Here is a 19,389-nt window from a genome sequence, read left to right on the forward strand (position 1 = left end):
CAAAAACATCTTCAACTTATGTTTCATAGTTGATGGTACTCCAAATGAAACATTGCATTTCTTACTTGAGTAAATTGTTAGATTTTGATGATGATCTAACCAATCCGAACCAAAAACATCTTCAACTTATGTTTCATAGTTGATGGTACTCCAAATGATACATTGCATTTCTTACTTGAGTAAATTGTTAGATATGATACAAACACTCTGATGATGATCTAACCAATCCAAACCAAGAACATCTCTCACTGTATAAGATAGGTGTGGTTCATGACCATAATTATGAAGAATGTACAGAATACATTCCCTCTGGAATTGTCAAAAATATGCAATACTCATTCTTGGTAACATTTATGACACAAAAAAAATCGATCAAATCGATTTCTTCTATATAATAATTTGAATCAAGATTCTTGGAATATTGATTAGCTGATTTTGGGACTCTAGAACTCTAGACATTTGTATTTTCATCAGTCCATATTCAATTATTCCTGTTGCATGTTTATATCTTGTAGAGTTAGTTTTTTTATAATTTACTTCATTCCCAAGTAATGTCCCTTTTCCCACAGAACTTTTTTGTTAAGTTTATTCAAGTTATATTCTCAATATATCAAAAATATAATTTTTCCCCATTTATTTCGGATGTATATAATAAAGATTTGGTAAAATATGTACAAGTTTTTCAGTTTTTTTTTCGGAAAAAGGCGTCAACTTTAGTTGCTTCAAAATTTTATGAAAAGAACTTCATGAATAGGAAAATAATAGCTCTGTTTCAAACAAGAAAAAAATTCTTTTCCATATTGAGTTACCCAAAACAACTCCCTTTCACTATAAGTCATATAATATTAACGAAAAACCCCTGCTCATTTTTTTACCTCCACCCTTTAGACAATAAACGTTTGAAAACTGAAAATTTTTGATTGTTGATGTTGATGATATAAATTGTAACACAACTTTAGTTGCATTTGGTCACTGATAAGTTTTAAATACTGGTTGCGAAAAGACACATAAAATTGGGTTGTTTGCTAATAAAACAAATTTAACTTACGGCGTTAATTCCAGAAAGCTGTTGGGCAATCATCACAGTTAACGAAATAATCAACGGGATTCTAAGGGCAGAATTGGTCACCAATTCCCTAACTGTTGCTTTAGGAATCAATTTCACAGCTTCATATTCAGCGTTCATCACTTCCATTTCATCGCGTACGTTGTACGTTCCTCTTAACCATTTAAGAGCTTTTTCAGCTTGAGTTTCTTTGTTATTCGATAGAAGATACTTCGGAGATTCCGGACAGAACGGTAAAGTAATTACCTGGAATATGGCAGGAATCACTGTCATCATTAACAGAGTTACCCAGAGGGTATCTGTTCCTAATAGACTTTGCAAACCCAAAATCTGAGCTATCAGGATGGAAATTGTGATGACTAATTGATAGACAGTTCCTACGGCTCCCCTTAAATTTATCGGCGAGATTTCGGCTAAATACATCGGCGCTAAACCAGCGTTTAAGCCGGAATTTAGACCAATGAAGAATCTACCGAGAATAAAGAGTTCGTAGGAGGCAACCGGTTTAGAACAAGCTTCGCACAGCACAGCCAGAAATACCAGCACGTTGTTTAGAAGTAATCCACCTTTACGGCCGAAACGGTCAGCGATCATACCTGCAGGACAAATAATTTCTTTTCAAAATCACTTATTTATATTATGACAAGTTTTTTATAAGCTTTTTGTATACAATCTGTACACAATTTTTTCACAACAAAGTATTTCTCTTTCTCTAAATATTCTAAATACAATTTTTTTAGTAATACCATATAAATTTGGTTGTGTGTAAATTTAGTAGTAAATTTTCGCGGGGCCGATGACTTTTACCTCCACGAACGACAATTCTGAAAGTGCGCATGCGATCGGTCCCTAAACTGATTCGGAATCAGACCGCGAACAAAGCTAATAGTCCAAGAACCCCAACCAAAAAAGTAGGTTGTGAAAAAAATGTATGGGAACAGGATTTTTTTTTAATATCCTCAGGGGTCACCCCTGAATGTATAATGCATAGATTTCCAAGGAAATTTATAGAAAATTTTATGCTCTACAATTCAGTTACCGCCATTTTTAATTTATCATTGACCATTAACTAAATATTTAGCAAAAACCATATTGAAAAAAGTTTGGAGCGCTATAATTACAAACCTATGCGTTATACAAAAAAAAGTTTCAAATAAAAAATATGGCAAATATTATTATCTACAATAATCATCTCTACAAATTTTGTCGTACGATGCGCGGTTCGTGAGATATCTAATAAAACGTGTTTTTGAAGATGGCGGCTGAAGTGAAGCCTCCCCCCCTCATGACGCCCACTTGGATTTACATTCAGGGGACGCCCTTAAACATATTTAAAAAAAATACCTAATCCCGTACGTTTTTTACAAAAAAAAAAACGGCTCTTGGCCTATAATGATGCTTGTGGAAAAAAATTATCTGGATTGTCAGAAAAGGATTAACTCAGTGTCTACTGAAAAGAATGTGGAGGAATTTCAAATAAGTTAACACCCAAAATAAGTATTAATAGGTTGCTTCATCAATTATGGAAGTTACAATATAACAATGGAAAAAATACGACACAGCAGTTATTTGATATTTTTGATAATTTTTTGAACTCGTTAATTATTTGTCTATTTTTCAATTTTTTCGACAATCACTCGTAATTATATTAGAAATAACTGTTTTATGTATGTTTTTCTACAACTGCTATAAAAATTATGTATTCTCTCTTAGCTAACTCAATTTTAAAACCACATATTGCTCACACTCACATTTATATGGAGAATCAACAAAAATCGACGAAAACTTAGTTGGCTATTGTCAACTTAACCTTAAACCGCCATGGAGGATGGTAATCCATCAGTACTGTGGCAGAAGGATACGTCGAATAATAAAATTAACGTTGCTGATAAAATAGTTAACTCCATTGAAAAACATCTCGAACCCTTTACAGAAAATACACCGTTTATGAACGATCAACCCTCAACATCTAAAATTAACAGAAAATTTAATAAAAAGAAGTGGCGTTCCGTGTTTAACTATATAAAATGGTAGAAATCATACATTCAACTACAATTTTAAAAATATTATTCAACATTTTAGAGTATACTCTAATTTTATAATTAGTAAATCCAAAATAATACTAAACATTAACTTCCATTACTTTTATTCTTTCAATTTGTGCATTTGTAGAAAAAGTATAGTGTGCAACATGTGAGAAAAGTACTTTTCTCAATCGCCCTTCGGGCTTGTGCCACAATCTTCCATACTCATGAAAAAACTTGAACTTTTCCCACTTGTTGCCCAATATACTATTTCACTATAAACTTTAGATTATGGACCGTCGAATTGGATGTTAATATTTTTATGGCAAATAGTCCATGAGGTACGATAGGTTAAGTTAAGTTGGCAATACTTTGTTACAAGTAAACCCGGGGGGTTTTAATTCCGTAAGTTAGGTTATCTGTAAGATAGGTTACGCTCGACATAACCTCAATCTTTATCTTCTAATAAAAAAACGGGTGGGCTCCGCAACCCCTTCTCAGATGGGACTCACCGCATTCTCTAATCCACTTTAAATCGATGGTCTATGATCTATAGTTTTTCCAATTACATTTGACTACGTGAGTAGTTAAGATTTTGAATACTGCATAATTTGTAAGTACACAAAGCACAAGAAAATTATGAATTATGAAGCGCATTTAACTACATTAGCGCTACACCGGTAGATTTCTGAACTATAACTTGTTGTTTATAGGTAGGCATTTTTTCGAGTTGTCCCCCAATAAAGACAGGTCTGGTTCTACCCTCCATATATAAAATCAACGTTAAAAAAATAAAAAATGGTTGCAAATATACGTGATTTCTTTCTGTAGCTTGACAAATAGTTGATTTCTATTTATGTAGATGGCGATAATCAAGAGAATATAGGCAAATAATTTGAGATGTGATATCAGGGTATCATTACTTTATAAGTACAAAATTGTACGAAAGACACAAACTTTTTATTCATTTTTGTACTTTACTTTTAGAATGCTACCATTTTTTTATGCGTTTAGTTACGCCACTGGGATGTATAATTCGTACAACGTCAATAGATTTTACATAGACACAGTTATATAACTGCTGCAAGTATACAAACACTTCCTCGCTTTATCAGTTTGTTGTTACATCATTACGAAGCACGTTTTACACAGTAATTTACAATAAGAAAAGATAGTTTTCCTTTCAGAGGATATTGAACTCTTAGAAATCTCAGAATAAACAAGTCTCTAGTTATATGAAATGTGATGTTATTTTTATACTAAAATATAAACTATTTTTAGTATTTTCTTTCATCTTTTCATTTTATCTATTTCTTATTTATCTGTTTACCACCTTTATAACACATTCTTCATATATTTCATTGAATATTAACTTTTGAACTTATTGGGTTGTCAATCAATCAACTTCTTTTTCTTCCTCTTCTTCTTGTTTTACGCCGTTTGTATACCTTGCCTCCTTGCTATACAGTTCATCGGGTAAACAAAACCTTTCGCAGCATTACTTTCTAGATCGTTTGAGTATTATAATTGCATTCGACGGTGTATATAAGAATTATATTGTCAACTAATTAAAGAAGAACAATTTAACCAATTTAAAAACCATCACGGTAATCTCCCGCTGGAGATCGTAGTTTCATGACGCAGCACCCTTATCCTTCCATGTCATAACGTGACAGTGACAGTTGATAGTTGACAGTTCTCGGTTAACCCAACTTTATTGTTTATTTATTTCATTTTGTTCGTAACATGTCCGAAACTGTGTGAAATTGCAGGGGAAGACACAGTTAATGAACAAACGGCATAGTGTTTGTTAATTTTCAAACTATAAACTAATTTTATACTATCTTTGATTCTATTTCAAATATTATAATAATCAATTCTCAATTGTCGTTTGAATATGTGGTAGAGGTTAAAAAGTTTATTCAAAAACTGATCGATTTGAAAGTCTGTTTTGTTTCCTTCTACTTACAACATGCAATAAATTTTATACTAAAAATAAACTTCATCCATAATTATTTTCATTATATGCGTAATGAGATGGACGATAATTTCCATTTAGTTAAGAAATTTTAAAAGTGTCTGCATACTTTATATTATTAGGTATACATCTATTACCGCCATTTGCAGATTATCAGATTTCGTATTAACAAAGTTACGCAACCTGAATACTTATTTTTTCTTGTTGAAATTCTAATTTTATATCAATTAATTTCTCACCTGTGGTCGAGCCTCCAATCATTCCTCCAATACAAAACATAGCAGTCATCAAAGAAAAAACGAATGTGACGTTTTCTTGCGTGGGAATTGTGCCTGTCCTGTTGTACATGCTTTCTTTAATCCAGTTTTCAATAACCTGGAAAATACATTCATCGTAAAGTCCACAAATATATTCGATGTAAAATTGAAGATGCCAGATACAAGATGACGAAACGTTTGAGACTTTTACGACCCCATTTGTTCTAATCTAAGGATACGGTCCGTTCCTGATTGTAGAGGACGAGTAATGAAATTATAAGTAACGACGTGGCTAAGCTTTGAGTCACTCAACCTCTAACAGGCTCCAAACAACCTATTGTGGGGAAGGGAACAAACAAGTAGCATGACTCCAATAATATGGTTGTAGACAAGCCAAAACCTTCAGCATCGAAAATATTAAAGCTTAATACAGGGAAGGCAAAGTCTGAACTACGTCTAATCACATGGTTGTATATAAAAGAGGAAGAATCTTTTACCAACACATGAGTTAAAGCCCTAATTTTTGACTTGCATCAATTAATGACGCCTCAAGGATTCTTCTATACCAGAACCAGAAAGTTTCCATAAGCCATGTAGAGCGACCAAGGGGATTGCAAAAGGATTACCCTGGTAATTAGAACCAACTAGATTCTTAGTGGAAGTAAGAGTTTTGAAAACTTTTTTTACTCAGATTCCGTTTGGATTTCATGCAGAATCTAAATCTGTTCTAATTTTTTTGTATCAACCACAACATATCGAATATTTTTTAATCTTCTTCAACTATTTGAGCTGCAACAGTTTTCCTTTATTGATATCAATGGTTATAATTTCATTTGAAGTCATTGTAGTTAATATTCAACATCAGGTACCACAACTAAACTCCTTTTAATCCAACTTCTGAAAGGTGGGGGAAGTCTTGAAACATGGTCGATCTTTAGACAAAGCATTTCATGTGCAGTTTATGCATAGAAATTTCCTTTCCTTCTCAGACCGGTTCTTTTTATACCAATGTTGTTTCTTGATCCTACCGATGCTAATATTTCGTCCCACTGCCCGATTCGTTCCTTAATTTTCTATTTTCTCAATATTAAGAAAATTCTTCATCCATATCTAGCTGTTTTTTACTGTTCAAGTTGCTACACCAGGTAGGGAGAACATGGCCATTGGAACGGGTAGAAAAATGAGTAATGGTGCTAAAACAAGGAATATCTTCTCCAATAAGGGTAACTAAGGATTCCAAAAGTTTATCATTCGATTGCAATCTTTATAGACAGCCAAACAGAGTTGAGGACACTCCATTCTCTATAAGTTGACTTCAAGTTAGTAAGGCATCGTGTGTGTGTGTGTGTGTGTGTGTGCTCTAAACACGTTGGGCGGTCATAGTAAGGTAAATGAGTACAACTTTGGGCTATAGCGAAAGACAAGCAAAACTCTCGCTAACAATCAATGGTCAAAACTGTGGGTCTGTCGATAGGGCGTTGGAAGATCAAAGGAAGAAAAGGTCATGTGGAAATTTATCTACCTATTAATTAATCGAATTGTCCCTCTATTATTTATAGATATGGAGTATCAAAACTGCATTTCCATATATTTGATAAATTTCCAGTTACTTTTTTTACATCCTTGGTAAAGGTTGCAGATTTATTTCTTTGAAGTTCATGGTATACTTGTTAAAAATATGAAGATTTCTCACCAAAACGTCCTTTGTTTTAACGATAATCACTGTATCGAATGTTGGTTCTATTGAATCTTAGACGCCATATTGTATTCAACTACGAGGGCTATTCAGAAAGTAAACAAACAAAGTTGTAGCTTCTTCTTATTTGTTGACAATAGAAAAGAACGATATATTGATATAGGATGAAAATTGATTTATTTTTCAATGATAAATAATTACTTACTGCTTGTGGGTTATTGAGGACCCCAGTATTGTAACCATGTTGAAATGACGATCCAAAAGCACCGGCAACGATAGCAAATCCCAATTTTAAATTGAAGGACTGAAAAAAAGATATAAAATTAAGATTGAAAATCACAGGTAAATATTGTTGTTATTTTCTGTAGAGGATGAAATATACGGTTCGAAATATATTTCCTACATATTCTAAACATTCTTTTGGCTTTTCTAAATCAAATAAACCGGTGTTTTGAATGATTATTTGATATTACAATGTTTGAATATTACTACGAAGTTTTTATGGACGACAAAATTTGGTGAACTCTTGTAGGGTTCAAATTTGAGGTTATATTCAATTTATAATACGTACATATGTCAAATAATTGAACTATAAACAACAAACCTATTTTGACAGCAATTATATGTCAAAATATTCGTTCCTTTTGATTTCCATTGGTTTAGTTTGTGTTTTTTAGTATGACGTCATTGTAAAGATGGATTTCATGGAGTGTAAGCAACTAATTGTATATTTTTGTTTTAAATATATGTATATTTATCGCAACAGGTGTGCCCACACAATTTTACGTTCACTTTAATAAATTTTGATTTCAATATTACATGTTTATACATCATGGTCATATTTTATATTTGATACGCCCTCAGTTGAAGCGGAAGTTAAAACTTATATGAGTCACAATTTTTTATAGGTCATAAAACGCGAGAATAGAGATTTAAAATAACAATTTTTGGAAGCCAAATGAAAATGGAAGCAAGAAAAATGTACCGATTATATACAAAAACTCTTTTATGTGCTAGCCTACGAACTTTTCGGCCCTCGTTTTAGGAATGATTTCCAATGCATTTAAATTAATTATTTCAACATTTTTTTTATCAGATCGACTTGTATGTTTGCTTGCTTGTAACCGACTCATTTACATTCTATTTTGACCCACTTTAAAAGATCAGATTTTAGTTAAACATTGCAGACTGATCCTTGATCCCTTTGTCCTCGTGAGTTTTTCACGGAATAAAATGTGGTAAACAATTTAGTTTATAAGACAAGAATTGAATTAATAGGCACGATTTGACTATGCCATTTTGTAAATCGATACCAAGTAAGTCGAAAATAAAGAATAAAATTTTTCGATATCTCGCTTCGTTTTCGAGATATCGATACTTGAAGTTGGAAAAATTTATTTACAAACCGTTTATGAAAAATAGACCTTATATAAAAGGACTAGTCCGTATAGAAAAGTCTCAGTCTTTATGTGTTAAAAGCTTGTCTTTTAATGAACTGTCTAGTCCGTTTGTAAAAGGTGTAGTCTATTTATAGAGTGTTATCTCAACCTAACCTAACCAAATCCTAACCTAACCTAACCTAACCTAAATAATTAACTTTTGAAAGCATCCAGAACGTACTTTTTGCCCGAGAGAGAATATTTTTACATTAATTTACTAATTAAATCTTGAAACTATCATTAAATATTTTTTTTTATTTTATAAATAATTAAAAACAACCGAAAATTCTTTATGAAAAACATCAAATTATTCATGTATTTATCGTATGTTAAGTTATATTTTTCTTCAATATAATTTTAGAATATCGGGGTATGAAGTAATAAAATAATCATTTGAAACGAAGTATTGAACGCCATCTGTTCAATAAAGCGAATATTGAACTAACGTTTGATTATAATTTTAAGTATCAATATCTCGAAAACGAAGCGAGATATCAAACATTTTCATTTCCCATTTTCGATTTATTTTGGCCTAATTAAGCCAAACGTTAATCAAAAAAATGAAACAGATCGCTTTAAACACCTATTCGAAAACAATCACTATTCCGTTGTATGAAAAAATTTGCCAATACATAAACACCCTAGCACTTGAATTAGCAGATTTCTTTCCATCCAACACAAATATCCTCCATCTTTGGACAATCCCTATTCCTACAATCAACTTCAACATGAGCTCCTTTAAAAAAGAAGAAACAAACCGTTCTCTAATAACACAACGCTCCGTACTCTTACAAAAGTAAGCTTCAAAGAATAGGAGCTGCAGTAGTAGTAAACAACGAAATACACACATTTAGACTAACCCCACATAATAGCGTCCATCATATCATCGCTAGAAAAATCAATACAATAGAACACCCATAATTGTAGACTCCATGAGGTCAATACAAACCATTCAACAACTTTTTCCCAAACACCCTTTTTAAAATCCAATTACATTTTATCCACCAATCCAAGGCAAACGTATTTAGGTCCCATCACACACAGGCATCCCAGGAAACGAAAAAACAGACAAATGTGTCAAAGAAGTAGCAGATAACAACGAAACGATAATTTCAAACGAAGTGATAGCAAACGACTCTAAAGGGACAATCAAAACAAAAGTACAGTGCCAGTGGCAAAGTAAGTGGAACAGATCGCAGTCAATATTAAAATCTATGAAACCATCCGTCCAACTATGGAAAAATCGTAAGGATCAAATAAAAATCGATCGTTTAAGAGCACACTAAAGTAACACACTCAAATTTATTTAACCGAGAAAACCCACCAATATGTGCATCGAGAATCTAAACGTGAAACACCTATTGTTGAACTGTCAAAATAACGAAAACGAAAGACTAACTAACAACTTTCCAAACACCATAATTTCTCTATTCAAAAATAGTTGTAATACCACAAACTTAATCAAATATCTAAAAGACACTCAACTGTATCAAATATTGTCAACAATTGACATGTCGCTAATAACCTTTAAAGTTGACGCGACGAAAAATATATATAAAAAAACGCAAAAAACAACCGCAGAAAATCTAAATTGGACAGCTCTTGAATAATCCTTTTTACCTGCTTAAACAAAATGGTACCATAAGCAACGTTAACTGAGTAAATAATTTAAGTATGAGTGTGGTCTATGAGTTCTTGGCCTCTTTTAGTAAATAGAGTGCGTTCTTTATGCAAGTCTCAATAAGCTTCACACAAAGTTCCAACTTTGATCCACTTTATTATAGTACAGTTCGAACGACCTCTAAGTTAAGTTTTGAAAAATGTCTCAAATTGAGTTTCGTGCTGCTATTTGTGACTAAAAAACATTTAAAGCACAAGTCGAATCAAAAACAAAATTGAGGCTGTTTACTGTAACTGTAACTAACCATTTCCATTAATTTAAAATTGGTTGTTCTACTGGGGATAAAAATAATTTTTTGATCGTTAGTTTTTATGATTTTTTGAGTTTTCTAAATTTCTTTGAAGTTTTCTGTACTTCACTATAAAATTTTTGGATTTATTTTTGAATTTTTTAATCTTTTTTCCAGTTTTCAGTATTTTTCAAAATGTCTTGGCTTTTTCAAGTTTTCCAAATTCTTCTCATAGTTTGTCAAGCTTTTTCATTTAATCGTCATTTATCTTCTGATTTTAGTTTTTTCTAATTTTTTAATTAGTAGTATTGTCCAAAATTTTATATTATTTATATTTTTCAATTTTTCATGCCATACCTCACGCATTCATTTTAATGACTTCAATATTCTCTTCGGACATTTTATCTTATTTCTATTGATAACATTGTGTTTTCAAGATCATTTAAACTATAATTTGTTTCAAATATTATTGATTATTGAATTGTTCATCATCACCATCATCATCGTCATCGAGCCTTTCAATCCTTTGGATTATGGCTTGAGGTAGGTTACTCCTCGTTTTCTATTTGTGTTTTCTTTATAGTTTATCGTTTGTTTTGTTATTATTTTCCATTCCTTTCGGCATTTTGCCCTTCAGTTCTCTATATTAAGTGCTTTTATGTCCTCTTCTATTTCGATTCTCCAAGTCTTCATCGGTCCGCGTCCCCTCCTTGGCCACAATGGGCTCCATTTTGCTCGTTTCAGTTGGTTTTTCCATTTCCAGCCCTTTCTCTATTTTTTATGTTGTGTTTGGACCTGCTATAGTTCTCGTTATCTTTTGGTTCATCACGGAAGCAAAAAAACAAAAGTTATGGAAATTGTTGGGTCAGATTTTGGCACACATTATAAAAAAATATATAAACGATTTTTCAGTATATCTAGTTGCTAATTACGCCGCATTTTTCTATGCCGCATAAATTTTGATCAATATTTAAACAAATATTTGTTCTGTTTATGCATGATAAAAGAATTTACACTAAATTTTATACCCAGATATATAATTTTCCTAAACAGGTATCTTTGTTTACATAAAAACTTTTTTTTTAATATTGTTTACATAAGTTAAATGAATGCTAATAAAACTTAATGACCATTTTGGTATACGGATTGGTGTTATAGAAAATTGAAATGAACTACATTTCCTGTTGAAACCATAAAATCCATCCATCGGTGTAGGTTCCACGGAAAAAACCGTATAAAACGAAAAAACCCACAATGCATACTAAACTCACCCCTTAATTAATAAACTGGTTAATTATATATTATTACTAGTGGTGAGTCATTGTAGAGGTTATGTCAACAAAATCGCATCTTATCAAAAACCTACATTAGAAACAAAGAGCCAAAAATCTTGAAAAAATATATTAAATTGAAAAGACAAACCACCATGCTGATGACTTTCGCTGTGCACATAATTCTTCAATATCTTCTTCATCAGAATTAAAGTCTGCTTTATTGGTTTCATAAATCTTATGAACTAAATCATCTTAATCTGAAAATATTCATGCTCGAATTGAAGATTTTTGTTTATTCCATTTTGTTTAGTTTTTTTTTCACTTGCAACTATAAGAACTAAAAATTGTCCATTTTGCATTTGTTCTAAATATAATTGGGTGTTTGCTTGCTGAATCATTGCTTAATTTGAAGACTGCTATAAAGGAGTTGTATTATTTTAAATTTTCGTGTTGATAATGACCTAGGGCATTATGGATCAATACAAAGATGAATTTAGATTCAAGTTTTTAAAAAGCTAAACAATTTGAAACCGTTTATATAAAAAAAATCATCATTACTCAGATGAGAAGTTGTAGCATAAAAATAAATTCAAGAATATTGGTCCCATGGAATTAAATTTAAGAGTTTCTCTGATCATATCATACGAACACGTAGATCCTAAAACTTTGGGATCGTTATTTACTGTAGCAATTCCAAAAAACGTTAATAAAGTCATTGCTTTTATAATTTGTGATTGTACAATAAACGTATTTGAAATAATTAATGAAGAAAGAGCTTCCAAGAAAGTAAAACCCGTTTTTTCTCCCATTAAGTATTTGAAATTCTAAAGGAATAATATTTATTGGCTATTTATAGTCATTTTATGTACGCGAGAGTAATAAAACCAATTACTGATAAAAAACAGTACGGTGATTCTAAATATTATTACAGCATAATCTAAATATTTTCTAAATTTACTACAAGTTTTCAGTTTTTTATCAATCTTCTATAATCGTAAGTTGTAGTGAATATTAGAAAGAGGTTTGGACTGGTCAGAAGCCATGTGTACTAAAGATTACATAGCCGGTTCATAAGATGTATAAATACAAATTTCTGTTTGTTTAAACAAACTTTATTAACTAATGCATCATTGTTATTGTTAATTTTCTTGGTTAATGGATCGAAATCTTCAATAATTCGTTCAAATCCCATGAAATGGAAATTAGAAACAAGCGATGAAATATTGATTAAATATAAGAACGTTGAATGCAAATAATTATTAAAGAAACCTATGCCAAAATGAAATTTCTCAAAAGTGGTTGGATACCAAACGTATTGACTTGAAAAAATACAGCAGAAAATGTAATAAAACAATGAAAAACAGAGAGTTCTAGTTTAAAACACCCTAGATCAATGAGTTGAAATAGGTTACAATCTTTAGCTGCGTTATTAAGGAAGATAAGAGTTCCGATTTCGAAAAGAATATTTGTAAGAAACCCCATGTTCAGTATAGCAAATTGTTCACAAATTTCATTCAAAGTTTCATGTATAAGTCGAAAAATAATATTGTTGACGTCTACTTCCGGTACTACCGGAGATGGGACGTTCTGAATAACTATTAATAATAACTTTTCGCGTTTCACCCTGTACATACACCCTGTATTAGTTACATTCACCACTACTAGGAGTTGATGTACAGACAAACAATGATTGAATACACGTATTCAAGGTTATTGATAAAGTATCCCACTTCCTTGGTAACAGAATGACGTTGAAAATTTATATAAAAACACGTTGGACGTCAAAATTTTTATATTTTTTTTATGAATCGTCAATTTTTCCATAACAGAAATCTATAATATGCGAGTTTATGCAATATTTGAGACATCCTTAGACAATAGAGTGGTTACATCAATAACAAATTTCGATTAAATTTAAAACAAATTTTGAATGGAATATAATAAACGTGATCAAAAGTTAAAATTAAATACAAATAAAAAAGGTCGTTTGTACAACACATACGTGGTTATAATTAAAATAATACTCGGTAATTATTTAGTTTAGGTTGCATACTCCTAATTTTCTTGATATTTTAATATATTATGGAGAAAATTATGGGCGCGGAAATTATTCCTTCACATACTTTTTCGAGGTTGAAAATTTAGATAGGTTAGGTTAGGTTAGGTTAAAATAGGTTAGGTTAGGTAAGGTTAGGTTAGTTTAGGTTAGGTTAGGCTCATACTAGATCTCATTATCCTCAGTATTTTGGGGAATTTCTATTTAAAAGACATTATTCATATTCAAATAGAATTAAAGCATTTCTTGAAGAAATGTCTCGAATATATCCAATAGAAATTGATGATTATTTGTACGTGTAAATAAATGATTATGGTTAGAAATCGATTTGTGTCATTACATTAGTCGTAACTAATTATATTTAATGTAGGAAAAGATTGACGCCGGGTGGGGGGTGTGTTTTAAAAGATAGTCTCCTAATCTCCTAATTCTCTTCAACATCAAGTATTTGCAAAATATCAATTATTCAAGATAGTGTACATTTTCCAATGTTCAAACAATAAAAACTATGTGAAAGAATGTTTTCCGCGCCCAACATGTATATACCTTTTTTTAAGCATAAAAAACTGTGTAACACATTAAAATTTCAAGGGAATCGGGAGTATGCAACCTAAACTAAATAATTACCATAATACTCAAACTACACAAGCTAGTTTTTCACCCTAGGATAGTAGCAATCAAGCTGCTAGCTCTAGAACTGTATTTTTTTACATTGTCTTGAATATATCCAAACTAGAGTATCCCATATTAAATACAAAAGCTTGCAGGTAGATAATCAAGATAAATTATTATTATAAAACAAATATTAAAGCCTCTACGTAGTTCAATAATGAAGATACGCAAAAAAACTAATGTTATCATCATTCAAAAACTTCTTAGAGATATCGTATATTCGTCATGGTGTATTTGAACTGGAGATCTTAAAATTCCTACTGTGGCAAAAGAAATCGAAAGAGTAGAAGGAAGATATGAAGAAAAGCTGCATGAACTTCGAGGTTCTCCAACTCTTATTCAATGCAGCAATTCAACGCAAATGACTGAAGAAAATAAAACCTTCTGACCACGTATAACCGTAACGAAATTAAGTGCATTGAAGTGCGTTCGAATCATCTTTAAAAAGTTGTTGGAAATTTTTAGAAAACTCATTGGTAATTCATTGTGTTCAAGTTGTAAGACCAAAACACTATGGGCTGGTAAGTCACGACTAGCTTAAATATAAATTTAAAATTTTCATAATGGAAATGTTAATTTAGTCCAGGCTTAACATCAACTGGCACGAGATAGCAACAATTAAATTTCTATTGTTGATTTGTAGTTGTAGGAAGTGAAAACCCATGTAGGAGACCCCAGATTTGAACGACGACGGGGCTTAGCTTTTGTCAACGCTGGGAAACCCGGCCTTGGCAAACCAATAATGGCCCAAGCTTGGTTGAACTCTGTGTTACCCGACCTCGGCAATCGTATAGTCAACCAGGCTTGGCAGAACTCTGAATAACTATATAAAGTTTTCTTCTAATATCTTATCCTTAATAGATATCTTAACATTAAAAGTAAGAATAAAAAATATAATTACTTCTTTATATGTTTAATTATTCAACTAATATTTTTATGTACATTAATTAGTAGAGTGTATTAATAGAAATTTCTCATAAAACTATAATTTTAATAACAATATATTAAAAATTTATTTTTATAAGCAACCAGGCCTGTTCCAGGCTTGCAAACCAAGCGAGGGACATTATTATCATCCCAGAGTACCACCAAGTCTGGGTTACCAAGCTGGGTCCAGAATTGTATATATTTGACTCAAGTTTAGACCTATACTGGGTTCTCATAACATCCTGTATGGGAAGACGCTCACTTTTGGCATTAGCTTTAATAGCATTAAGAACAGACTAGATGTTTTTGGCTACTCTATCATTTCTGGATTCACATATTTCATCAATTTTAAGCAGCCAAATTATACGTAATATTTAAATTTAACACCGAAAACTATAATTGCATAATTTGCATTGATCAAAAAGGTTAAATTTTAAAATTGCCCCCCTCTGGGGCGTGTGCCCTACGTTGGAAAACACTGATTTACAGCGTTGGACAGGACTTGGAGCTGCAGTCTCATTATCCGCAAAGGCAGTCCTCGTGATATCAAGTGTTTATTTTCAGTATAATTTTTTGTATATACATTAATTTTTGGTCATTATTTTTCTCCTTAGTTCCTGTTACCTCTATACATTTAGTAGCAGCTTTCCAATTGGAAAAATTGTAGAAAGTTGTTGTCTTAAAATTACGAAGTGCTCACTTTGGAAACACCCCGTGCAATACAATGGTTTATAAATATTTCAACATAATTTATGGTCTGGCTAAGTTCAACAGACAAGGTACATTTCCAATTAACTCATCAATAATTACACCTTCATGACAAAGCAAAAAGAAAAATTACGTTTAATAAAATGTAATTGATTGGTTTTTATTATCATTGCCGTGTTAAATTAAATAAAATTTATATTATTAATAAAAAAATGCAATTTGGTGCTATAATACGAGGGTTGTTTGAAACCTTTTTGACTATATTTTATTAGTTTCTGTTTGACAATCGTATGTTTCTGAAAATGGATTGACTCAACATAACAAAATCCTTACTAAGATCATAATTTTGAATTTCAACCACGAATAAACCAATCAGATTACCCCATATCTAGTATAAATACTGCGGAGCTGTTTGGTATCTTACAGGGTTGAAGTCAAAGAACAAAAATGGGGGTTTCATTATGTCTGCATCGTCTGATATTTTGATTTTTGGTATTCATGATGTAAGCGATCTGTTGATTAATATGAATAAACAAAATGTCAATACGAAGTCATATTTTGATGAAGATTGCAAGTTAAAACGTCAAATTGTTACCTGTCTGTTAAATCAGAAGATACCTAAAATCAAGACGATTTGGAAACATAAATTTATATTATTGTGATTAAAAAAATAGGTAATTTTGCAGGGGAGTGTATTTTATCAAACCAGTTTGACCAAAAACTGCGACAATCAGCGAGATCAACGAAAAAGTTTACCAAATGATACCAAATAGAAGAGTTTATAGGCATATCATAGGAACGCTTTTGCCATATACTGTCTGGTTTTATCACTTTGGACCAAAAACATTTCCTAGATCTTATTGACGAGGTTCAAGCAAAATGAGTGTATTCCGAACTGTAGATGAAACCTACATCTATCATCACAAAAAAAAAATTTAAGAGTGTGGATTGCGAAGGGCGAACCTGCTCTGAAAATTGTAAAGAAGGTTTCAACGGCCGGTTTAAAAAAATTAAAGCATTATTGGACTAAGTGTATAGACCTAAAAGTAAACTACAATTAAAAATAAATATGATTATGGATAAAAATAAACTGTTTATTTGTTACGACAGAAACTTTTCAAGTAACCCTTGTGTTAATTGGTTCTTTTAACTTAAATTATCAAGTGTTGGTAATTACTGAAACGTATTTATTTCCTTATTATTGTGTTATTGTTAAAATAAGCATTTTTCCAAATCTATTTAATTTTTTCACATTTATTTACGTAAGCAGTAGTTGTTATAAAAATATGTCAACTGTAGGTAGAAGATATAGGAAAATAATGTAATTAAAACATGAGTAGAATAATAAAAAAATAGAAAAAAAAAGAAAACGAAGTAGAATTGGCCCCTTGAAAAATAATAAATGACAGAATAACGGGTTGTTTCTTCCTGTAAGAATCGAATCAAATTTTTAATTGAATTATTGATGCACCATTTTGGTAAAAATATATATTCTAACGCAAATTATGAGCAATATTAGGGGATTTACTGTTGAAAATATCATGTATAATATGTGAAAAAACAATTAAGAAATCATTCATTACTTTAATTATTATAGAAATAGAATAAAAATAATTTTTGTTATGAATTGTATTTAATTTAGTCAGCTTACCCCTTTAACTTGTTTCTTTTTAGGTAGACCGGCCTCCAATTGTGCACTAGAGTCTGAAATAAAAGTTTCTCCTCCTTTACCCATCGCGACGTTCAGTTCTTATAAATAACCAAATAAATCTCACTCACAAATGTCGCTTAATCCGCTTTCGATTTTAAGATTAAAACTGGCCAACGTTATACAACTTATATTATATACCCAGCCTTAAAAATATAACTTGGGGGCTCGTCGACACCGCATACCGTTTTATAGATATTCCAACTTTAGTGGAATGGATTTGATTGGTTGAAAATATAGGAGTGACAGCCGTTGCCCACTACTCTGTCTACGGCAGACGCGGCGCCAAGTTTAATGGTTTGTCGAAAAATCAAGGAAACATTAAACCGGCACAATATTTGGTTGAGTAGCATCATGGAAAAAGTCGTTGATTACACACAATTGTGCAAATATATATTCAAAGAAAACTAAGTTTATAATAATACAATAAAATTTTAAATAATTCTAAAAATTTTTTTCTATGGTTGAATATCATATTTATATAAAGTGACTCATATTGTAGAGCGATTTTATAGGCTTATCAAATTATAATAAATATTTAAAAATATATACAGGGTGATGTAGAGGCATGAGAACCGATACGGTGCGACGTATAGAGAAGCCCAAAATATGACGACTAGAAGCAATTTACCTTTACCTTGACTAGCTGTTGTCGCAGCCACAGGTATGATGGGAAAAAAGATTGATTCATTTTCTTAATAATTCATCGCCGGATGAGGGCCGTTAATGTGTGCCAGTTTTTGGCAGACATGTTGTCCTGTGACTTCAAAAACATCTCAAAAGAAAGCGATTCAACTTCGGCAACGAACTGAAAAGCACAGTAGAGGACTGGCTCTCATTACAGCTACAGGAATTCTGGGATAAAGAAATGATTCATTTTCTTAACTTTAATCGATATTCATCGACGGATGAGGGCCGTTGATGTGTGCCAGTTTTTGGCAGACATGTTGTCCTGTGACTTCAAAAACATCTCAAAAGAAAGCGATTCAACTTCGGCAACGAACTGAAAAGCACAGTAGAGGACTGGCTCTCATTACAGCTACAGGAATTCTGGGAGAAAGAAATGATTAATTTTCTTAACTTTAATCGATATTCATCGACGGATGATGGCCGTTGATGTGTGCCAGTTTTTGGCAGACATGTTGTCCTGTGACTTCAAAAACATCTCAAAAGAAAGCGATTCAACTTCGGCAACGAACTGAATAGCACAGTAGAGGACTGGCTCTCATTACAGCTACAGGAATTCTGGGAGAAAGAAATGATTCATTTTCTTAATTTTAATCGATATTCATCGACGGATGATGGCCGTTGATGTGTGCCAGTTTTTGGCAGACATGTTGTCCTGTGACTTCAAAAACATCTCAAAAGAAAGCGATTCAACTTCGGCAACGAACTGAAAAGCACAGTAGAGGACTGGCTCTCATTACAGCTACAGGAATTCTGGGATAAAGAAATGATTCATTTTCTTAACTTTAATCGATATTCATCGACGGATGAGGGCCGTTGATGTGTGCCAGTTTTTGGCAGACATGTTGTCCTGTGACTTCAAAAACATCTCAAAAGAAAGCGATTCAACTTCGGCAACGAACTGAAAAGCACAGTAGAGGACTGGCTCTCATTACAGCTACAGGAATTCTGGGAGAAAGAAATGATTAATTTTCTTAACTTTAATCG

The 19,389-nt window shown here is 31.9% G+C and overlaps 1 protein-coding gene across 5 annotated transcripts in view; it reads right to left on the reverse strand.

The window, feature by feature from the left end:
- Positions 1–19,389, reverse strand: part of LOC130449486 (solute carrier family 2, facilitated glucose transporter member 1-like) — a 97,483-nt gene that overhangs the window by 8,799 nt on the left and 69,295 nt on the right. For 4 of the 5 annotated variants that reach the window (XM_056787335.1, XM_056787337.1, XM_056787336.1 and 1 more), the window contains 3 exons: positions 7,227–7,325; positions 5,308–5,443; positions 1,049–1,662 (listed from right to left, as the gene is read on the reverse strand). In XM_056787335.1, the coding sequence (XP_056643313.1) occupies positions 1,049–1,662; positions 5,308–5,443; positions 7,227–7,325 (849 nt within the window). Of the gene's footprint in view, positions 1–1,048; positions 1,663–5,307; positions 5,444–7,226; positions 7,326–17,658; positions 17,938–19,389 lie in introns of those variants that run through there. The other variant, XM_056787338.1, reaches the window with a different exon arrangement.

This window comes from Diorhabda sublineata, chromosome 10, assembly GCF_026230105.1.
Source record: "Diorhabda sublineata isolate icDioSubl1.1 chromosome 10, icDioSubl1.1, whole genome shotgun sequence".
Classification (NCBI taxonomy): Eukaryota; Metazoa; Arthropoda; class Insecta; order Coleoptera; family Chrysomelidae; genus Diorhabda; species Diorhabda sublineata.